This window comes from Babylonia areolata, chromosome 15 (assembly GCF_041734735.1).
Source record: "Babylonia areolata isolate BAREFJ2019XMU chromosome 15, ASM4173473v1, whole genome shotgun sequence".
Classification (NCBI taxonomy): Eukaryota; Metazoa; Mollusca; class Gastropoda; order Neogastropoda; family Buccinidae; genus Babylonia; species Babylonia areolata.
The window spans coordinates 31452970-31478136 of record NC_134890.1 but is presented as its reverse complement, the minus strand read 5'-3'; the positions used below and the strand labels follow the sequence as shown (position 1 = coordinate 31478136).

The 25167-nt window shown below is 38.5% G+C and overlaps 1 protein-coding gene across 3 annotated transcripts in view; it reads right to left on the bottom strand.

Annotated features, from left to right (window-relative positions):
- Positions 1 to 22457, bottom strand: part of LOC143290567 (transient receptor potential cation channel subfamily M member-like 2) — a 117846-nt gene extending 95389 nt beyond the window's left edge. Inside the window, exons 1-4 of one of the 3 annotated variants that reach the window (XM_076600131.1) lie at positions 20985 to 22457; positions 14973 to 15096; positions 14069 to 14217; positions 920 to 1106 (exon numbers count right to left, since the gene is read on the bottom strand). In XM_076600131.1, the coding sequence (XP_076456246.1) occupies positions 920 to 1106; positions 14069 to 14217; positions 14973 to 15096; positions 20985 to 21112 (588 nt within the window). In that variant the 5' untranslated portion in view covers positions 21113 to 22457. Of the gene's footprint in view, positions 1 to 919; positions 1107 to 10012; positions 10441 to 14068; positions 14218 to 14972; positions 15097 to 17142; positions 17250 to 20984 lie in introns of those variants that run through there. The other 2 variants (XM_076600132.1, XM_076600133.1) reach the window with 2 other exon arrangements.
- Positions 22458 to 25167: the final 2710 nt, after the last annotated feature.

Here is a 25167-nt window from a genome sequence, read left to right as displayed (position 1 = left end):
GAGGATAATGATGGAAAGAAGAAAAGAATTGGGTAAAAAATGAAAAAGATTCAGACAATGATGAAAGAAGAAAAGAATTGGGCAAAAAACGAAAAAGATGAGGATAATAATGGAAAGAAGAAAAACATTGGGCAAAAAATGAAAAAGATGAGGATAATGATGGAAAGAAGAAAAGAATCGGGTAAAAAATGAAAAAGATTCAGATAATGGTGGAAAGAAGAAAAGAATCGGGTAAAAAATGAAAAAGATTCAGATAATGATGGAAAGAAGAAAAGAACTGGGCAAAAATGAAAAAGATTCAGATAATGATGGAAAGAAGAAAAGAACTGGGCAAAAATGAAAAAGATTCAGATAATGATGGAAAGAAGAAAAGAACTGGGCAAAAAATGAAAAAGATTCAGATAATGATGGAAAGAAGAAAAGAATCGGGTAAAAAATGAAAAAGATTCAGATAATGATGGAAAGAAGAAAAGAATTGGGCAAAAAATGAAAAAGATTCAGATAATGATGGAAAGAAGAAAAGAATAGGGCAAAAAATGAAAAAAGATGCGGATAAAAGACAAGAGTGACAGGAATTCTTTAAAATGTGGTGGATGCGACTTATCACCTGAAACGCCTTGTTGTAGTCAGTAAACTACAGAACACACAGGAGAGGAGTGAGTGAAAAACAACACTTTCTGAGATCCATACAATCTGTCTTACCACAAACATAGTTCATTGTTCATTCATACCTTAGCTACTTTGCGTGACAGAAATTCTATAAAATTGGGTGGACACATCACCTGAAAACACCTTGCAGTTGTCAGTAAAATACAGTACACACAGCTGAGGAGGGAGTGAAAAACAACACTTTCTGAGACCCATACAGTCTGTCTCACCACAAATCACACCACAAACATAGTTCATTGTTCACCCATACCTTGGCCACCTTGCCTCCGTATCCCACAAACTCAATCTCGCCAAACGCGTTGGTGGGTATGGGGGAGGAGTGCTTCTTGTGATCCCACTCGCTGTCCAGTGATAGTAGCCTGCCGTTTGTCTCCGCTTCCGTCGGGTTCCTGTGTTCTGACCGGCGATGCCCACACTGGCACTTCTTGTCAGTCACGCTGAGGATACACAGCATGACAAAGTGTCAGGGGGCAAGTGAAATGATCAGAATTGGGATTTAAAAAAACAAAAAACAAAAAAAAACAACAACCCGAACATGTGTCATGATTTTTGCCAAACACAAGAAAAGGAACAAACCGACATAGTCTGCAGTGTCTGTTCTACCATTCCTCTCACCAGCTTTCTGCTCCCTCTCAGCCATATCAAACCAAATGACAAGTTACTTACAGGGAAATGGCTTGCTATGTACGGTTAAAAAAAAAAAAACCCAACTAAATCTTCACTTTTTTTTCTTTTTTCTTTTGTAAAAGGAAGAGCAGGAAAAAAAATGATAAAGAGGAGAACAAAGAGAGAAAAAAGAAGAGAAAAAAGACAGAGGGGAGAACAAAGATTAAAAAAAAAAAGAGAAAAAGGAGAGAGGAGAACAAAGAGGAAAAAGAAGAGAAAAGAGAGTGTGGGGGGGAGAACAAAGAGGAAAAAAGAAGATAAAAAGAGAGGAGAACAAAGAGGGAAAAAGAAGAGAAGACACAGAGAGAGTGGAGAACAAAGAGGGAAAAAGAAGAAAAAAGAGAGAGAAAAGAGGAGAAAAAAAGAAGAGAAAAAAAAAGAGAGATAGGAGAACAAAAAGGAAAAAAAAGAAGAGAAAAAGAGAGAGAGAGAAAAGAGGAGAGAAAAAAAGAAGAGGAAAAAAAAGAGAGATAGGAGACCAAAAAAGAAAAAAGAAGAGAAAAAGAGAGAGAGAAAAGAGGAAAAAAAAGAAGAGAAAAAAAAGAGAGATAGGAGAACAAAAAAGAAAAAAGAAGAGAAAAAGAGAGAGAGAAAAGAGGAAAAAAAAGAAGAGAAAAAAAAGAGAGATAGGAGAACAAAAAAGAAAAAAGAAGAGAAAAAAGAGAGAGAAAAGAGGAAAAAAAGAAGAGAAAAGAGAGAAGGAGCAAAAGGACCAGGTGCGAAGAACAAGAAATATAAAAAAAATATGAACAAATAACAACGAACCACCACCAACACTCGTCAACAGCATCAACTTTTCAGTTTCAGTTTCTTAAGGGGGTGTTGCTGCATTCAGACAAATCCATACGCTACACGGGGTGTTGCTGCATTCAGACAAATCCATACACTACACGGGGTGTTGCTGCATTCAGACAAATCCATACGCTACACGGGGTGTTGCTGCACTCAGACAAATCCATACGCTACACGGGGTGCTGCTGCATTCAGACAAATCCATACGCTACACCACATCTCCAAGGCAGATTACCCGACAGCAGAATAACCCAGTGTGCTTAGTCAAACCTCGAGTGCATGCATTTGGATTTGTAGTACCTATCCAAGTGAATTCTCACAGAATTTCGCCAGTGGACAACACTTTTTGTTGCCATGGGTTCTTTTCAGTGTGTGAAGTGCTTGCTGCACTCAGGACCATGGTTTGTCATCTAATCCGAAAGAGAAGGTGCTCGGTTTGATTTTCCAGCCAAACTTGGGAGACAGGGCAAGAGCAGGATTCAAACCCAGACCCTCACAGACACTGTGCTGGCGGATAAGCATCTTAACCATTCTGCCACCTTGTATACACTTTGACATGCATTGCCGCACATAGATATTTACCTGTGACTATGAAAACACACTTAGACATTACCGGCACAATACCACACACTCTCTCTCTCTCTCTCTCTCAAACACACACACACATATATATATATATATATATATATACATGTATACACACACACGCGCGCACACACACACAATCTCTCTCTCTCTCTCTAATTCTCTCTGGCACACACACACACACACACACAATCTCTCTCTCTTTCTCACACACACACACACACACACACACACACAGAGAGAGGCTTTCCTTCATGAAATAACAAAATGAACTGCTACATTCTAAATATTCTAAATAAAAGTGCATAGATTAGATGTCTCATTTAAAGTCATTAACACACCCACCCAGCCCTTCCTCTCTGCAATCCCCCCCCCCTCCCCCCACACCTATGCTTCCTGCTCCCCCTGCCCACCCCTCCCAATCCCCTACCCACTTGACCTTTCATCCATTTCACCCTTATAAAATCAAATGTTTCATCTTTGTATTGAATATTTCAAGTTTAACATGTATCATACAGAAGTTTATCAAGACCTTTCAGATCTCTTTTTTTTCTGGTCCTTTTTCACATGATTATATCCAGCAGTGTGGTGTTTCACACTGCACAGATAAGTAACTGATAACAGTTACAAAATAAAATCATACAAGGAAAGATGAAAAAAACCCAACTGAAATCAAGACTGCCAAAATGTAACTTAAAACAGGAACTTGATAAAATCACAGCATGAACAAAATAAACAGAAAGAAAGATAATCAGTTCCTGAGGAGAAAAAGAAAATACATGTTTAGCAACACAAAATGAATAAGAAAGATATGAAACAGATTTTTTTTTTTTATCAACAAAATGATAGCAGTTTTGGAAATACATGATTATCTTGACCCCCACAAACAAAACAAACACAAATTTGTAATGATCCAGACCCAAAGCCAATACTGTTAATTCATTCCAAAAGTATCCGAAGAGCATATCAATAATAACAACAACAACAATGTTGATGACAATTACAAGGATGATAACAATAACAATGACAATAAACAAAAATGTTGATGATAACTACAATGATGATACCAATAACAATGACGATGAATGACAATGATAATGATGAAGACAACTACAATAACAGTAACAATGTTAATGAATGGCAACGATAAAAATGATGGCTATGATGATGATAATGAGCGCCAATAATACTGATGATGACAATGCTATAGTTGATGACAAAGATGTAACAGTAACAATGATGACAATGAATGATAATGACAATAACAATGATGACATTGAACGACAGTGACAATGGTGATGACAATGACGACTGAAGTGTGCCTTTGTCTATGATGAAACTCGCATGTCTATTATGTAGTTAATGTGTGTGTGTGTTCATGTGGAGAGCTCAGAAGCCGCCACATTGCAAACCTTTATTTCTCTATTCAAAGTTATGGAATGTTCACCTTGAGAGTGGAGTCTCCAATTCGAATGTGTGTAAAGCTGCACTGGTTTCATTGCAAACACAACAATAATGATGACAATGACAGTGACAATAATAATGATGACAATGAACAATGACAGTGATCATTACAATGATGATGACAATGATAATGACAATGATGACAATAAGCAACAATGACAGTGATGATGACAATGATAACAATGACAATAAAGATGATGACAATGATAATCATGGCGCTGACAATGGCAGTGACACTGGATGGTGACGATGACAATGGCGATTACAATCAATACTCATGATAATCATAAGTCATTTAACAAACAACAGACCCTCAACCCGCAAAAAGTCAGCACCAGTGTGAACGTCGGTTAGTCAAGCACAGTCAGTACTCCAACAAAGCCCCTTTACGGCACCCGTATCAACAACTTCAAACTCTTTCATCACCACCGGGAACTTTTGTCGATCAGACAGCTCACCACCATAGTGACTTTAGTCAACATCAATTAGTCATCTTGACAGCTGCGACTAAATTTCCTGCGCAACAGGAAATCGACCAACCTTCCCCCCCCCCCCCCAGGCCCCCACTCCCTCGCCCACCAACCCTCCTTGACTGAGTTTGAAGTGAACAAGTTCATTGTGTAGTTTGACATGAGCCAAAATGTGTGACTGGGAGCGTTGAGTCTACTAATTATTATATTGGGGGCTGGGGTGTGTTTTTGTGTGTGTTTTTTTTTATATACTCAGAAACGTGGTGGTGAAAGAGTTAAGTGCAATCAAGGAAGAATATAAACTTTGATGCAACTGCAGTGAACAGAAAACTTTTGTCATTTGTTCCTTTCAATGTTCGTTTGGTGTTAAGCATACTTCATGTTTTATTGGCTTTTTTGCCATTTGTTTGCTTCATTTCAATACACCAGAAATAAGATTTTCAAAATTGTATAAAGAAAAAAAAGTAAAATCATAAACTAAAAGCAGCAAATGTCTTTCTGTTTTCATAACAAATTTGTTCATTGGGCTGCTATCTTGGCCAGAACAACTCGATGCTGGAAAAATTCTTCAGAAAAAAATTAACCAGGATTCATTCTGCAACAGCTTTTGAGAGGAATTCCATGTTCTAGGTAATACTACGAGAATGCCACATATGTAAAATGTGCAATAAATGTTTTACAAAAGGACTTTAACATTTCATTTGTAAAAGCACCTCACATCAAACTTTCTCTTCCCTGAATTTCGTTGACTGATCGGGGTACAGTAAATAGGGCTGTTCGATTGAATCACCTTTTTTTCCCCTTCAACTGTTTCCAAAAGCTGTCAACAGCCAACAAACACACACACACACATGAACACATGCATGGAATGATGGAGGGTTAAGTCTTGGACTCTTTATCTAGCTAATGGCTATTTCTGTTTGGTGCATGGGCTAACAGTCTTTGTATGTACTGAAAATCCATATTCACCATTAGCATCTATACCAGCATCCAGTCTTTAAAAAGAATTAAGAACTAAAAGCAACGTGTAAAAACCAGGTATGGGCATGAATAAAATACTAACATAATGAGCAAAACACACACACACACACATACACCCCCCGCCCCCTCCCCCCCCCAGCCCCCCTCCCACAACCCCCTCCACCCACACACACATGCATTACGCACACAAGTAACAAACATGTACAAGCACATGGACCATTTCAAATAGAAAGGAATTTCTGCTTTTGGTACAGACATGTCTATTCAGTCCATAAAACAGAAAAGTGAATGATAGTTTTCAAGACATTATGATTGTACTTTTTCTCTCTCTTTTTTTTTTACATTCATCTATCATTTAATCTTTTCTTCTTCTTTTTAAAAATAGAAACCCACATTCTGGCTCAAGTCCTATAGCTGTGCATACAAAACAGTACGTTGATTTCCAAACAACCCAGCATGAAGTCTATCACAGACACAAATTTTCCTCTCTCTCTCTCTCTCTTTTTCTTTTTTTTTCTCTTTACCCTTGTGGACAGATTCAGGATTGAATATTAATAATTCAACCCAGCTTCTTTTCCCGGCTCTATAAACTATTTCTCCCCTTAAATTCACAGGGAGCTTAGAAAAATGTTTGTTTTACTTTTTTTCTAATCCATTTGTAGGAGCTGGTCTAGATTCTAAAGTAGTTGCAAGCAATTTTAGAATACTACTATGTCAGTTCAACTGACAAAACTCCTCTTCTTTTCATAGAAATAAATGAAGAAGGAAGGATGGAATGGGGATGGTGTGGGATATAAAAAAACAAACAAAAAAACAACACATTTGTTTAAAGCGAAATTTCTTTAACATCAATTCAGATTGCAAGAATACAACTCTTTAAATCAATAATAAAAAAATACAGTATAAATGCACTCCTTTTTTCCATGCATGAACATGAAAAAATATAACCATTGAAATATTTCTATGAAATACAACAAAATAAAACATACTGATATTCGCATACATTTCAAACTGATATCAAATCACAAATTGATGAAACCAAACTTGTGCAGGAATAACTTTCATTCAATACAAGCAAAACATAAATATATGTTCACTCCATGATAAGCTCGTCCAGCTAATTAGCCAAGTAACCCAACAGACTGAAATAAGTATGAAACAATCAACCCAAAAAACTGAAATAGGAATAAAACAATCCGTCAAAACCCTGGCATACTTTTCAGGCAATGAAAACTGGAATTACTCAACAAGTATCAGTTGGTGAGTTACCCAAACAGTCACACAATAAAATCAAGACGGCCACTACCATTTACATCCCAGGATAATCATCCCAACATGCTTTATTTCAACATCTGGATCAAGTAACTACGCAACTCAGTTAGTTACTAACAACAGGTAGTGCGCAAGGCTTTCATCAATATTTCTACATCCCTCTTACTTTAAAGAAATGGCGTATTATTTATATTTAATAACTGCATGCCCCCCTTCCTCTAAAGAAATTGACATCCCCCTTACTTTCAAGAAATTGCATATTATTGTAGTGGCCATCTTAATTTTATTGTGCGACCATTTGGGTATCAGTTATCATAAATATATATCTTGTAAACATTTTTTTTTAAAGTGTGTGTGTGTGTGTGTGTGTGTGTGTGTGTGTGTGTGTGTGTGTGTGTGTATTCATGAAGCCTAATATACATTAATTTTAATCACATAAAAATCCTTTTTTTTTCTTTTCTTTTTTTTAAATCATATCAGAAATCTTTTTTTTTTATCTTAAAATGCAACATCCAAGTTTACTAGTTGCTAAAAGTATACACACAAAATGCACTTCAAACAAAGAAATAGAAAAAAAAGCTACACCATAATAATAAGTATTTGCGTGAACTATTTCCAGCACTACTTTTTATCATTCTATATGCAAGTAACTGTGAGTTAATTATTAGTCCAGAGAGAAGTGTGCAAAATATAACAGAGTACTTCCGTACTCTTCATGTTATGGTTTCTGTTAAGAGGCAGAACATTGAGTTAAGTCTGAGGAAAAATGAAGTGTAAATGGTCAAAAAGAAAAAAGAATAAAACTGAATGAAAAATAGTGGCTGTTAAAGTAATATAAAACAGCATGAAACACACCAGAAAGGAACACAATGAGGATAATATAACACAATCTTTAAAGAAAATGCAATAAACTGATTTGATGAACACTAAAATATTATGGAAGTAAAATGATATGAGGAGTATGGACGGAACAAAGTGACAATAACTGCACACAACACACACACACACACACACATGTACACACACACACACACACACACACACACACACACATGTATCCTTGCATGGCCACCTCAACACAAACACAAGCAAGCACACGAAACAACAACAAAAAACAAAAATCAAAAAAACAAAAAAAAACTGAAATGAATAAAACACCTAAACATGCAACCCACAATGAAGCAAACAAACGAACAAACAAGCAACAACAAAAATCAGTCAACAAAGAAATAAACACAAACCATAACTCTTCTCTCACTTACCACCTGGTAACTTACTTTCTTTCAGAACAATACATGGACAATGTGTCTACCTGTGTATCTTTTCACAAAGGAATGTGGGTGTTAATAGAACATTATAAAAATTCCTTTGTTTCTTTTTTTTTCTTTCTTTTCAACTGCCCCACCTTACCCCATTGCATCATTTCCCATATGTTATTCCCATGCTTCTGATAGCAGATATCCCCACCCCCTAGATTTGTATTTGTATTTCAATTTATCACAACAGATTTCTCTCTGTGTGAAATTCGGGCTGCTCTGCCCAGGGAGAGCATGTCGCTACACTACAGCGCCACCCTTTTTTTTTTTTTCCTGCGTGCAGTTTTATTTGTTTTTCCTATCAAAGTGGATTTTTCTACAGAATTTCACCAGGAACAACCCTTTTGTTGCCGTGGGTTCTTTTATGTGCCACTAAGTGCATGCTGGACACGGGACCTCAGTTTATTGTCTCATCCAAATGACTAGCGTCCAGACCACCACTCAAGGTCTAGTGGAGGGGGAGAAAATATCAGCGGCTCAGCCGTGATTCGAACCAGCACGCTCAGATTCTCTCGCTTGTTTCTTGAAGGGTTGACAGAAGACTGCTCAGTGATGTTGAATTGATATCATAATATGTTTTAATGATATGGATTTTTTTTTTTTTTTTTTTTTGTGGTCAAATCCTGACTTGACGATTGAGCATTCTTATAATATTGTTTGTTTTTGTTGTTTCAAAAAAAACCCAAAAAACCCACCTCTTTATTGGAGTAGCTGGGGGTGGGTGGTGGGGGGTTTGGTGCATAAGGCGTGTGAATCGCCCACTGGCATTTTGGAGGTTTTGTATGTCTGCTTTTTCATATAAACTGTGCATTATATATCATCACGTTTGTGCTGACGTTACTGTTGTCATAATCCTCTGGCCAAAAACTTCACAGAAATATAAACGGCAAAGACATGTCCAACGTTTTATTGCTTGAAAAAGGACTTCACTTGTGCTGGATTTTCTTTTCTCGGTTTCCTTCTTTACATGTTCAACAGAGTTGATGCTGACATATTCTCAGCCCTGACATGGGCTGGTTGGGCAATAAGGAGCAATGGTAATAGTGATAATACTACCACACTATATTGTTGGTGGTTTTGTTGTTTTGTGGGTGCTTTTTTTTTTGGGGGGGGGGGGAGGGGGGTGTTGTTGTTTTTTTGTAATAAATCATCAAATTTCAGAGATAAAATCTACATAACAGCATCTTAGAAAGAGGCTGAGGGGATCAGATTTCTGTGCCCACAAAATGTTTACCACAAATATTATTTCATTCTAGAACCCAGTGCACACAGAAATAACAGTTAAGATCACAAAAATAACCGGTCAGGTTAGAACTGTCTTTCAGTAAACCAGTTAATACCAAATCCAAGCTTTCCTATAAAAAATAAAAATAAATAAAATAAAATAAAAAACAATAAAAAGGTTTAAAAAATGATAGAACCTCTACACCAAACAAAAAAGCAACAAAGCTTGCCCAAGAAACATAATAAAACTTCTTAAAGAAAAACACACAGACATACACACAAAACTTAGGAAGAAGGCAAAAGGCAACTCAATACAGCATGGGCTTTGATTAAAAAGCAGAACAAATACCAAACAGAGGCAGCAAATGTTGTCAGTGCTTTCCACTAGTCTAAATCACTAGATTAGGCAGCATCTTCCACAAAAGGAGCTGAAAGTGACCTACAAATATTATCATAGTATTTTTTCAAAAAGCCCTGTTACCAGTTACAAAAGATAAACGTATACACGAGACTGGAGAAATGAGAAAATTTGAGTGAGCCACAATATCAGGCAACACAGCTAACTATTCTCACCCAGCCTGTGAACTTTTGCGTTTAGCTTTAGGGGTGTGGTTACCAGATTCTTCACCACCACCCCTTTCTTTGGGGGTGGTTGAGCTTTCCCCTGCTGGCTTTTTGGTACTAGTCATGGAATGAATTCGCGGCGCTTTCTTGCCGTACACTATAATCTCCCTGGTAAAGACAGTCAGCTCTGTGTCATCAATAATTCTGTACACAGCACATTCATGTCACCATTATCGTATGCATAAATCATGTCTAAACTCTCTGATCAAGACAGATACATAAGAGTAAACCGTGCCAGTTTTTAATCATTCTGAATAGAAAGCATACAGTAAAAATAAAGACATAAAAAATATACCCTGCTAAAACATTCACACAAGCAAGAACAGATTATTAAACAAACAAAATCAACAAGCAAGCAAATTAAACAATATAAAACAAACAAACAAACAAAAAGACAGAATAAACCGTCTGCAATGACTTTGTCATACCAACCATCCACTCATGGGAAATATGTATATTTTACTGATACAACACAAAGTCACAAAAGATTGGACAAAAGTTGTTGTTTTTTTGTTGTTGGTTTTTGTTTTTTTGTTCTTGTTTTTTTGTGTGTGTGTTTTTAGCACCGGAACAAAGTGTGTCCACTTTAAAAGCTTTCACTTTTAAATGACCTAATCTGCTTCCTGAAATCCTACTGAGGAAACCAACACAGAGATATTGTGCAGAGAATACATCACTGTTTTGAGGGTCGGGGGAGAGTCAGTGGTCATATCACACACTGATCTCTCACCAAAGTCATGTTCAGGGTTCATTCATTTTGGGGTCTTGTGCTGTGAGTTGTTTTTAAAGATCACCCTCAGAAATCCTGAGGATCAGGGTCACTGGGTGTGCATCTTCTGCTGTGCATTACTAGCACATTGTCTTTAAAAATCACACCTAGAAATCCCGAAGATAACGGTAACTGGGTGTGCACAGTGCTATTTTCCTGAGGTGGTCGGTCACTCTGCTCATCTCTCATATCCAACATCTGTTGTCTGCTGGATCAAAGTGTGAGGGGGTTATGATAGTGATTTAGGGGGAAGTTTGGAGGGGTGGTAGGAGGCAGGTATTCTTGCACAACTAACAGCAAATTGTTCCAGCACTGGCAAGCCAGAAATGCTGTTGCAGCCAAAGAAATTAAAAACATATGTCTAGATTGTAACTGTCTGAGAGAGAGAAAAAAAATCAACACTGGGCAAAACGTCACCCCCACACCCCCTTCAAAAGATGAAACTGATCTCTGGACATTCAGCAGTCAGTTTCATGCAGGAAAAAGTCATTCCAAAAATATCTTTTTCAGCTGATACAATTTTATTTATCTATTTATTTTTTATGTATGTAAAGTCTGACACAAACTAATGACTTCACATCAGGGAATTTCATCAAACACACACACACACACACACACACACTCACACATACATACATACTCACAAACACACACAAATTTGCTGTCATAAGAATCCTAGGTATCAAGAAAGATGAGACTGGCTTTACTGAAGTATATCTCCCACTGAATACGCTGACTCTCCCAACTCTCCATCTCTTTTATCACCTGCCTGTTAAGAATGATGAATGTGGTGTGCTTTGTTTTGCTGTGATTTGCGCCTGTGTTATTTGAGACTGTGAAGGTGCCTGTATTGATCCACATATTTTTTATGTCACTTAGTCTAACATATGTATATTTCAGCCAAAGTGATGTGAAACTGTGTTAACTTTGTACATACTTTACGTCAGTTAAGTCTTAAATTTGTAAATTTTATTGTGAAGAGCGGTGAGCCCCATCTGAGACGGGGGTACTGCGCTATATAAGACTGCATTTTATTATTATCATTATTATTCAAGAATTAAGTCATGTAACAAGATGATGTTCCCTCATTTGCCATCTCTTGACGGGCGCAATGGTCAGATGGTTAGAGCGTTGGGTTCTTGCACCTGGTGGTTTAAGGGTGGAGATTTTTCCAATATCCACAGGTCAACAGATGTGCAGACCTGCTCAGTGCCTGAACCCCCTTCATGTGTATACTCACGAAGAATATCAAATACACAGATTAAAGATCCTGTAATCAATATCAGTGTTGGTTGGGTTATGGAAACAGAACATACCCAGCATGCACACCCCAAAAATGGAGTATGGCTGCCTACACGGCCAGGTGAATAAACGAAACGATCATACATGTAAAATGTTATGTGGCCAGGTAAATAAACAAAATGGTCTTACACGCAAAATGTAACATGTCTGTGAGAGTGAGTGCATGTGTGTGCGTAACTGAATCCTGAGTAAATAAAGCAGGAAACGAATGATGAGCGCCCAAAGGCAGCTGTCAGTCAGCTCTACCCTGGTAGGCAGCCTGACGTGCAAATGACTGTGTTTGTAAAGCACTTAGCACTTGGTTTCTGACCATGGACAGGTGCTGTATAAGTATCCACATCATCATCATCATCTGTAACCAAACTGACAAAAGAGAAATGAGCGATATGGTTTTTTTGAAAAAATGTTAAAGGTCCTGTTGGCTTTTATAGCCATACAAGCAGTATCCCTAACCTGACTGACAACAGGGAAATGAACAATGTGTCTTGAAAAAACATTAGTTAAATGTCCAGTAGCCTTTTACAGCCACAAAGGCAGTGAATCAATATTCTCTGTATCTAGGGCTCAGCACAGAGGTCAGGGCCCAATCCTTTTCTTCCGCTGTTTTAACCTTCCCCAACATGGACGTCAGGTACCCTTCCACACCTGACTGAAGTGAGGAAAATCAGAGTAAAGTGCCATTCCCCAAGGACACAACGCCATGCCGAAATGGGGCCTCATACCCTGAAACACTGGTGGACACTGGATCAGAAGTCCAATGCCAAATTCTGCCTCAGTGCCTGCATCAAACAATGTGTAGACTTCAATGAACAGCTGCTAAGTCACTGTGATACATTAATGCTCTTGATTTTTATAATACACCGCAGTGGAGTGTTCACCTTGTGGTGATGCGTCCACCTAGGAAGTGAAAGAATCTGAGCATGCTGGTTGGAATCCCACAGTCGCTAGTATTTTATCCCCCTCCACTAGACCTTGAGTGGTGGTCTGGATGCTAGTCATTCAGATGAGATGATAAACACAGGTCCTGTGTGCAGCATGGACTTAGCGCACGTCATAAAATAACCGACAGCAACAAATGGGTTGGCAAAATTCTGTAGAAAAATCCACTTCGATAAGGGGAAAAAAAACTGTAGGCAGAACAAAATACAGAAGAATGGCTCTCAGTGTAGCAACTCGCTCTCCTTGGGGAGAGCAGCCTGAATTTCGCACAGAGAAATCTGTTGTGACGAAAAGAGTGATACAATGCAATACAATACAATACAAAGCAATACAATACAATACAAAGCAATACAATACAATACAATACAATATCTCAGCAGCTGTTCATTGAAGTCTACACACTGCTTGATGGAGGGACCATGGCAGAATCTGGCATTGAGCCCAAAGCACAAATTTACCAAAACAAGCATAACCTGCAGTAATCCAAACTTCACAGATGTGGACAAAATTGCCCAACCCAAGATCCCAGCACAGTGTTGGCCATGATAATAATCCATGCCACCCCACCCCATCAAAGCGGTTTCCAGTAGCAAAACCTGTTCTGCAGCATTAAAATAGTTCTCTTAATATGTGCTTTATACTATTACCTGGATTCATGCAAAAAATATAATTTAAAAACCTGTTTAACAGACCTGTTATCTAATACCTGTACAACCAAATTGAGAGAGTTGACCTCAGAAATCTTCCTAAACAATGGGTAAAATCAAGTATCTCCAACAGTAATGTAAGCTGTCAAACACTCGTTATAAGTGTTAGTGTTCAAAACCTGATAATCAATGGACAGCATATTCAGAACAGCTGTCAAAATAAAATGAAGTCAAGGTACCATGTACAATCTTCAGAGTGAACCACCACTCATTTCCGCCTGAAATTCAACACCACAGCACTTCAACAGTTCCAGCAAACGACAATATTTTTGAAAGAGTTTCACTTACTCATCATCGCTGGAATCATTTTCTACTGGCAAGAAGCAGCGGCATTCACGACATTTTATATTGTTCTTGATCCACTGAGCCTCTTCCCCTTCATTTGAGCTGACAAACTGACTTGGACTGGCTCCACCGACAAGATTGCCCTCCGCCAACTGAAACAAAACATAGTGAAGAGTTTTCGCGTGACTTTGAATTAAAAAAAAAAATCTACATGTAATGAAATCATCAATGGATAGTCAGTCAATTATTCTGAATTTTGATAAAACTTTCAAAAAGCATCACTATAAATATTATTATTTCACACATCTGACACCATAACATCAATGATGTTTTGGTAGTTTTTTTTTTCCCTTTATTTCAATTTTTTTTAAATCAATAGCAATATGCTGATTAGAAAAAAAGTGAAAAAAGTGTGCATAATGTGTACTTGTTTCATTAAAAAAGCATACCAGTCATTAAGTAGTCTGTTTTTTCGTTGTTTTTGTTTGCTATAATGTTCATTCTATAATTACAGCTGAAGCGTTTTGCCTTATCCTTCTTTATTTGACCTAATGTGGTGGGCAGGGCTATAGTATAAGCAACAACAAAGATAATATGTGTGGTGTGTGTGTGGGTGTGCATGCATGAGAATATGTAAGCGTGCGTGTGAGTGCATAAACAAGTGTGTGTGTGTGTGTGTGTGTGTGTGTGTGTGTGTGTGTGTGTGTGCATACCTTACAATTATACTGTATGCAGTTTCTGTTTAAGCATATTACTGTGTCTGCATGTGTTTGTACACATGCCTGCTTGATCTTTAAAATTTTGCACTCAGAAGAACACATCACAATCTATAGAGACAGATGTCTTTTTTTTTTTTTTTTTTTTTTACTAAACTTCATCTTTTTAAATAGAAGTCAAGGACACTTACCTGGGCTTGCTCATTATATTGCAAGCTGACGACACTCTGAGTGCGAGGTGTCATCCCTTCCGATGACTCCATGCGGTTAGGATGTACACGCGCCATCATTTCATGGGCATCCTCCATAGACACTCTGCACAGTTTCAGTTTCAGTTTCAAGATGATGTCAAGGCATGTGGACTGATCAATATACTGCTGTACCACATCTGCCTTTTTTTTCTTTTTTTTTAAAGATGAAATTGAGTGATGAATCAAATACCTGACCGACATACAGATCAGACCCAATGCGGTGATCAAGCTTTCTGGACAGAAGTACATGCATTTCCCGCTATTTAACTTTTTTGTCTTTTGTTTCTCTTTTTTGTATATTGAAATATTTGCTAGCTGGCTTTCTGACCACCAAGACATGACTCCTGACTTTCTCTGGAAATATGGGGCTGTTTTTAAATGATCACAAGACCAATAAATTCACAATCTTTTTGTTAATGTTATGCTGAAAATTCATGAATTTATCAACAATTTGATAGGCACAGACTGATAATATTGTTTTCCACCCTAATCACACTGTATTTTTTAAATATAAAACATACACTACAGAAAGCAGCTTGACTTTAAGTCCATAAACTAAAAATGTGAAATCTGCAATACATCTCATGCTGTAATATCTCTCAGTTATGTTTGTATGCCCTGCAGCAATAACTGGCTTCAAACACTGTATGGTAACTGTTAGGTTTCTTACATGCTCATGTGCCTATTACAGTTTACTCCTTTGTTTTTACTTTTGCCCATGCCTGGACAAAAGTTTGGACTTTTACCTAATGATAATCACAAACCTTTTGAAACCTTTGAAAATAAATTACCAGTTGAAAGAGTCAAAGGCTTTCTTTTTTTTTCCTTTTTTTTTAACATACTAAAAATGAAAAACACAGCAATAATACCAACAATAAGCGGGATATAAAACCAACTGCAGACAGAAAGTCTAAAGGAAAGGTGTGAGAGTGTAATTTTTTTTCCGCAAAGGGAAGAAATACACACACAGACACAGACACAGACACAGACACACACAAATCAGGAATGATTAAGGATATCAAAAAAGAAATTATCAATGCTTAGGGTTGGAACTGAAGAGAGCAGATTCGAGGCTGAGAAGGGATGCAGATGTTGATGGAAGAAAATAAAAGGACAAAAAGATTGAAAGGACTGAGGCAGAAACAGCACATGTACATCATAGACAGAGTGATACATTAAGTGGGTTTGGGGTAAAAAATCCAGTGAGACACAAAAAGACACAAAGGTACAGATTGAGAGAGACACTGAAAATGCAAAATATACCAATAGAAGAAATTAACAACGGAAGCCTTTAACTTTTAAGTTAAAAAAAAAAGGTCAGGACAAAAATTGAGATAAAAAAATAAAGAAAACAATTGTCTTTTTTGTCTTTAAAAAAAAAAAAAAGGAATGAAACAAATAAAGTCATAGAAATAAAAGTAGTAGTAGTAGTAGTAGTATAGGGACTGGCAGTCATCTGCTTAGACCTCTCGGCCTTTTTATGTTCGCATCAAATCTTCATCTTCATTTCTTCCATTTTATTTTGTTTATTTATTTTCTTCTTTTGTTTGTTGTTGTTGGGCGGTGTACGCAAGTACACTTCAGATGTAAATATAGATCTATTTCATGTTGGGCAAGAAGATTACCTTTACAGTGGAGGATTATGAACAGACCTTGTTTCCCTTCATTTCCTACTGATTAAGCTTTAATTTATTCATCAACTTAAGCCATTAGACTCCAGTGTTATAATCATCACAGCGGAGTTTGTAAAAATTTACCCCATTCTGGGATGTGCACACACTAATATTAAACAAATCTACTGAAGACTGATGTATATTTTAAACCATGTATTTGTGTCCCACACGAACGTATGAAAAACGTGTAACATCACGTCGTGAATCACAGAATGCTCAGTTTCATTCATTGCTGAATTAAAAAAAAATTAAACAATTGGTCTATGAAAGCCACATGAAGTCTGATAACACTTTATATACAGTATTACGAAGTTCGGAAAACAATCAAACCCCGCAGCGTGTTTCACACTCAATCACAGAATGTTTGTTTTGAATCATTAGTGAACGAAAACAATCAATATTGACATCACCGACAAGAATAAATCATGTTCACCAACCACAACAAAATCCTGGAAAATGCTGCGCTGTTACGCTCGCAAACGGCAGCATGTCAAAAGTCCATGTTCTGTCGAACAACCTGAAGGCTTCTTGCGGAATGGGTTCTGCTTTCTGTCGACAATCGTCCGAGCGAATGCATAATTTAGTTCCGTATTTCTGTGATCGTACACGCAGACTGCGTCTTTAAAGGCAAAAAACATGCTTTGTTCTAACAAAATTTGTGTTTATAGTGAGTATTTAATAGAAATATGTGTTGTATTTATATGCAAATTCACGAATTTATACATTCCTTTTATTCGAAACGATAGATTTGGGGAGCTGCTGCATGGAATGTTGTGAAATCACCATGGCAACGGTGCTCGGTCGCCGTTCCTCCCATTGGCACGCACTGTCGGCGGTGGATTGCAAAAGAGCGGAACAGACATCTAGAATATACCTTTTTCAATGGGTGAAACTGTTTCGGTTTTGCTGTTGTCGCTGGTGTTGTTGTTGCTGTTTGATATGACATTATACATGGTGCGTGGAACTGCTTTGATCAGTTTTCTTTCGCGTGCGCACGCAGCGGGAACACATGCATACTGATCCCACCCCTACCCCCCGCACAGAACACACACAAATCAATGAAGAGGGGTAGAAGTAAAGTTGATAAAGGGCGAGAGGTAGCAAGTCCATCAAACTGATTAACTAAGTGCATATACCTACAAATACAGGTGGGCGAAGTGATCTAGAAATCGAGAAAACTTTTTGCCCAAGAGAGAATTATCATCGATCTAATAAATTATGTAATCTGGTCCATTGCATGGTTATCTTGCATCTCCAGAACAGCATTCAGACGTAATGGCGGGACGGGAGTCACAGTGGGGGCGGAGGGGGGTTGGGGAGGGAGTGGGGTGAAGGGGGGGGGGCGGAGACTGAGGTGCTTTGAGAACTTGAGCTGCTGCCGCTCTCTCTGTGCGTGTCTCTCTGTCTCTCTCGTTGTGTCTCTGTCTCTCTCAGTCCCTTCCCCCTCCCTCTCTCTCTCTGCGAGTGCGCGCGCGCGCTCGCGCACACACACGCGCGCGCGCGCTCGTACGTGACTGCGTGTGTGTGTTTTAGGAGAGAGAAAAAAAGAAAGATTAAAATCAATAGTGAGAATGAGAGGGGGCGACTGAGAGACAGACAGAGAGAGAGATAAATCGGTCGTGGTGATAACTGATTATTGCAACTGAAACTGACGTACATGCAGTGTACGCGGGCCAAACAGAGCTTGTGTATTTGTATTTGTATTTCCTTTTATCACAACAGATTTCTCTGTACGTGTGGAATTCGGGCTGCTCTCCCCAAGGAGAGCGCGTCGCTACACTACAGCGCCACCTTTAAAAAAAATTAATTAATTTTTTTCCTGCGTGCAGGATTATTTGTTTTTCCTATCGAAGTGGATTTTTCTACAGAATTTTCCAGGAACAACTGTTTTGTTGCCGTGGGTTCTTTTACGCTGCACACGGGACCTCGGTTTATCGTCTCATCCGAATGACTAGCGTCCAGACCACCACTCAAGGTCTATAGTGGAGGGGGAGAAATATCGGCGGCTGAGCAGGCTCAGATTCTCTCGCTTCCTTGGTGGACGCGTTACCTCTAGACCATCAATCCACTATGAATATAAGACAAACTTCAAAAAAAGGACCTCTTCATAAAAGCAGGTAAGGCTATATATTTCATAAAAATAATGTTAGAAAAAAAAATCGAGAGATTATTCAAATTACGAAGACTGCATATGATATTCTACTGGTTTCTCATTGAAGTTAAAAAGACAACAACAACAACAAAACAAACAAACAAACAAACAAACAAACAAACAAACACAATAATAATAGAAAAATAAAATTAAAAACAACAACAACAACAACAACAAACAAACAAAAAAACAAAAAACAAAAAAAAAAACACCAAAAAACGGCTGTTTCAGGCACACACACATGTTCGTCATGAACACATTGAAAAAAGATTAATACATCAGAGAAACTTGATCGATGTTTCAGCACACACACACACACACACACACACACACACACACACACACACACAGAGTTGGTTATTCAGTGGTTTATAAACGTTAGCTGTGGTTTTTCATTGTAATAATAATGAGAATAATAAGAAGATTAATAATGAGAAGAAGTGCACGATCAATAAAGCATCTATGGCTTTGATAGGTGACCATTACACTGGCGGCATACACAACTGTTGAACCTTGTATATATATATATATATATATATATATATATAGAGAGAGAGAGAGAGAGAGAGAGAGAGAGAGGAGGCAACTGCTGTTCCGACTATTTGGGCTAGATTTTGATTATAGTGGAGAGTGTCTTGCCCAAGTTACATCCCCACTCTCTCGGCCAAGAGAGTTTTAGGACAGTCGGCGTTGGGATGGTTCCCAAAGGCCAACTAGCCCCCCAAGGCTGCAGCACTAAGAGCCAGTGCAATTTTGCCTCCTAGTTTGAGTCATAGTCCTTCACAAAAAGACTAAGCTGTAAATGGTTTCCCATTGACTGGAGAAACCATTGATAATACAGGTTTCACTTTGCTGTTGGCCCTTATGTAAACTTATGTCAATCTGTGATATAAGCTCAGTGTTTTATATATATATATATATATATATATATATATATATATATATATATATATATCATAGCTTAAAATAATAACATCTGTAAAGCCACTGAATTTTTTTCTCCCGCAGATAGTTCGTTTTACTATTACATTTAAAAAAACACAACAACAACTAAAAGCAAATAAATAACGAAATGATAACAATTGTTGTCAGTTTCTCCTTCTCAAGCAAAGATGAGCTTGAGCTTCACATACATGGGCTGATAAGTCTATTCCATGCTCTGAACAGTCTGTCTGTAGCACAGGATATAGACAGAGGTCTGTATATAGCTGGTGCTGTTCGGGTGTGGGTGGATTATCCAGAAAAGTGGAATAACTGGTAACTGGTACCGCCGGGTAGTTCGGTGACTTGTCCTTCATCAGCAAGGCGACTTTCGTTGAGTACTAGCAGAAGTATCGATCGATATTATGTCTCGCCAGCTCTTTTAATTCTTACAGTGAAGAGCAGTTCGTTCTTTTAGGCCCGTTGGCATCTTCCTGGTCAAATAGGATTAGTGCGCATGTTCCATGTGCCTAGAATGAGCGAACTCACTTGCTTTTTTTTTTTCTTTCTCCCTCCCCCCACGCCTTCTTTAAACAGAATATGCACTGATAATTATCACCAATGAACAAGTGTGCCAAATCATCAAACAGCACTGACATATATATTGGACCATGACAGAGATCCTGCTGAAATTAGCAAAGAAAACGAAACTTATGTTGGTGTGGCTATGTTTATAACAAGATCTAATGGCCTTGCCACAACAATCTTTTGGGTCCAGACAGTGGAGAAATACACACACACACACACACACACACACACACACACACACACACACACACACACAAGATGGACTGACGACCGTGACACTGCAGGATGGACGGGAAAACTATTCTTAGTGCAGAGATTCGGACTTTGACACACCGACAAACCTGAAAGAATCTGGTGAACAGCTGTTTTTTTCTGTGCAGCGTCTCAATAACTTTACGCAGAGTAAAAGAAGAAGTAGGGGGAGGAGGAGAAGGAGGAGGAGAAGAAGATGCATTCATTTATTCATTCAGCGTTTTGTGAAACCTTACCGATCCTCTCGGATTGTATCATACGCATGAGCGGAGAAGACGATCCTGACTTGCTAGAAGAAGGAGGAGGAGGAGGAAGAGGAGAAGAAGATGCATTCATTTATTCATTCAACGTGCTGTGAAACCTTACCGATCCTCTCCGATTGTTTCATAGGCATGAGTGGAGAAGATGATCCTGGCTTGTTGGGCCCAGTCTTGGGGGCTGGACGTGCTCTGCTGACGTCGGAACGGTGCACATGTGTATCTTGTTCTGAACATGACGTCACACACGAACACTCACAACTCTTTTGCTGGGGGATTAAAATGTTGATTATGATATGGATACTTATATAGCACCTTTCCTCGGTCGGAGACCAAGCTCTAAGCGCATTGCAAACACGGAGTCATTTGCACCACAGGCTGCCTACCTGGGTAGAGCCGAATATTAATTTGTACTGCTACGGGTTCTGCCACGTCTGAATTGTACTTTTTATATAGAGTAACGTGTTAAAGGCTAGCTTGTCACTGACGTGATCGTAAAAGACTTGATCATTAGCTATAGGTCGGTCAGTTGGATCATTGTTACTCGAATAACATCGTGTTATTTTTTGTCTTGGTGTGACACTTCCTGGTTGAGTTTATAATGTGTTGTTTAGGATTGACACGGTTACTAATTAGTTTTATGTTATTTGCCTCGGGGATCATGGTATAATGAGTAACGTTATGCTTTGAAATAACGCTTTTCACCAAACTTTGGATGAAACAGGTACAGTTATGGCGACTGATGGCTTGTATAACTTAAGTTAGTGGTTCCGTTCTTCACAAGTTTCTTTTCGGTTCCGGATACACGCAGAAACATCTGACCGTTTTTACATGGGCCGCCGGTTTGCACCATCCACAGACACTATAACAATAGTTGTTAGTCTTTATGCCGGCAAGGCTCGTCACTCGTATACATGTACTTTAACTGTTCATATCAAATGTACTGACCCAATGATTACAGTCATGAGTTGCCGGCACCAGACCACGTGTATCTTCGCCTGTCATTCGCGTTTCGAGTGCTTTCACTCGTGAATACTTCACCGCGGCACAGTTCAGTTGCTCAAGGAGACGTCACTGCGTTCGGACAATTCCATATGCGCTACACCACATCTACCGTAAGCAGCTGCCTGACTGGCGGCGTAACCCCACGTACTTCAAAGCAATGATAATGATGTCGTTACTGTGTATTACGCCGTAAGCATCCGTCTACCTTTCGGTCACACATAAGCTATCCAGAAACATTAAATTTTTCTTCGGGCCATCAGTCACAGAAACGGGCGTCCACTCAGTGACGCGTATATGAGTGCTTCACAAGTTTTGTTGTTGCCGGGTTTTTTCCCCCACATGAAACAGATCTCAAACCAACCAAGTACACACGGTGTACAATGTCACAGTGATCGTCTGTTGTTTCCCTTTCTGTTGTTCCTTCATCAAGTTTCTGTGCAGCTCAGTGTTGGCCGGTCGTAAGTTCACACCGGGCTGTGTCACTTACACTCACTGATAACAAACAACACACACACTGACTGCCAAGTGACGTGTCAGTTAAGGCCGGGTCATACTATCCTTCAAACCTACAGCAGCCAAGAGTAGGTACGAACATTTGTTCGTACTAATGAGTACACTGTCCGCGTTTCCGTGTGGAAGCCACTTGTACTTGACCCTGTAATTCTTTGCCCCAAATGCGGTCGCCTTATTTTACGCGTCTGGCTGATGTGCGTATTATATATACATTTATCTCAGGCTGTGGACCTAATGGACAGTCTTGTCCTCAAGTGGGCGAAAACCTGGCACATTCGATCTTAAGTTATAATATACCTCAAACGTCTAGTCATGCAGCTATGCACCTCCTTCGTCACTGCATGACGTTCTCCGTTGGCTGCTAAGGACATCCAATAAAGAGATGATTTATCGTTGATAGTACAGGAACCACCAAGCATTAAGAGGGCTAAATCACGCGTGTGTGGATTTATATTACTGAAAGATTGCCGCCAGCACGAAGTACGTATTGCAATGATGATTATGATGTTCTTGCACATACGCGTTACTGGGGTGATGATGAGGATGAGAAGATTGACTGATTGAATTGATTGAATCTTTAATGGGTAAAGAATTAGGCACAGTAAAGGCCTTTTTACAATTCTGCCCATTTAACGACATAAAAAATAAAGAACGAACGACACAAAACATAAAAATAAAGAAATAAACTGAAATAAAATAAAATAATAAGAACGACGAATAAGAATAGGAACTTGAATAGTCTATTAAAGGTAACAAAGCGATGAAAAACTGGAACAATTGGTACATTACATGTACATAGGTACTTACACACACACACACACACACACACACACACACACACACACACACACACACACAAAATTATAAAACAAGCAACAAAGACATACGTACACATTCACGCCCACACACTCAAACATACACAAACACACACACGCACTTACTGTTCACACATACACATACATTCAATTTTTCATTCATCATGGCATGAAGAAGAAGAAGAAGAAGAAAACAGGTATTGATGGTGTTCAATGATTTAGAATGTCTTTCAGCATGGAGACTTCGAGGCGTTTTGGTGGCTTTTTTTTTTTTTTTTTTTTTCCCCATTGTGGGCGTCTGTAGGCCTTGTATGTGTTTGTTGCTTTTTTGTTTTGTGTGTGTGTGTGTGTGTGTGTGTGTGTGTGTGTGTGTGTGTGTGTGTGTGTGTGTGTGTGTGTGTGTGTGTGTGTGTGTGTGTGTGTGTAAACTACTGTGCACTATTCTGCAATCCTGTGTCTTTCCTGTGTTGAAACTGGCATGCCGAAAGAGAACGCTAGTGCAAGGGAAACAACCCGGCTATGATGAAGCCCATCATTAATTGTTTGTTCCCTCCCTTGTTCCTGGACAAGAACACCGCAAGCATGCTCAGGTGTTCTCGCTCTCAGGCAAACACACACACACACACACACACACACACACACACACACACACACACACACTCACACACTGGGCACACACACACACACACACTATAAATTATATAATATATATATATATACATGTGTATATATATATATATATATATATATATATATATATATATATATATATATATATAGTGTAGCATTGGGAATGCCGCTGGCAAGATGTGTTTTGACTCTTTAACAGAATCACCCAAGAGTTGCGGGCCGGCCGGCGTTACGGCCATTCTGGTGGGTGGATTGCAGCGAATTTAACTCAAAAGTTTTGGTGCGGTGAGGCTAAACCACGATGTATTCACTTTACGTTCTGGAAGATGCCAGTGAAAGCTTTTCTCTGGAAGAACGAATCGTATACGAGGAGAGTGGTACGTAGAAAGTAAATCAAGAGTTTCAGTTTCAGTTTCAGTAGCTCAAGGAGGCGTCACTGCGTTCGGACAAATCCATATACGCTACACCACATCTGCCAAGCAGATGCCTGACCAGCAGCTTAACCCAACGCGCTTAGTCAGGCCTTGAGAAAAAAAAAGAAAAAAAGTTGAATAAATAATAGATAAGCGTACATAAATAAGTAAATAAATAAATAAATAAATAATAATTATAATAATAAAAAAGGCAGTAGTAATAATAAGAGTAATAATAATAATAAATAAATAATTAAATAAATAAGACAACAATGATGATAAAATTAATAAGCAAATAAATGTAAAAGTGATTCAAGAAGAGAGACACAGCGGAAGTGAAAAATCAATCAACCAATCAATCAATCAATCAACGAATTAATCAATCAACCAATCCCAATCACTTTATTGTCTGAACCAGAGTACGGAAATTCGCGCCTTCAGGCTCGACGCAGAGAAATCATCTTAAGAGATAGTAACTTTTAAAAGTGAAGGCATTCGTTCCATCATTAACTTGAAATCAAAACATTCTCACGAACATGGCTGGAACTCCGTGCGGCGAGTCTGTGCACGTGATTATCAACACGATTGTTTCATGTTCAGGGTTGGATATCACGCATTTTCTTTTTCTTCTTTCGTTTTACTGATTCTTTTTGCCGGTTTGTTTTGTTTCCCCATGTGTAGGTTAACACAACCTGCGGCGTAATCCACATTATTATTATTATTATCATTATTATTATTATTATATTATGTCTCTGCATCATAAGAATGGGCCGGTATAGACCGAGGTACACTGCTGACACGTACGGTAAAAAAACAACAACAACCAAACAAACAAAACCAAAAGAAAAACCTAGCAATCAAGGAAACTTATTAGCCGTTAACACATTAAACACCCTAAGCTAACATATTTAAAGTC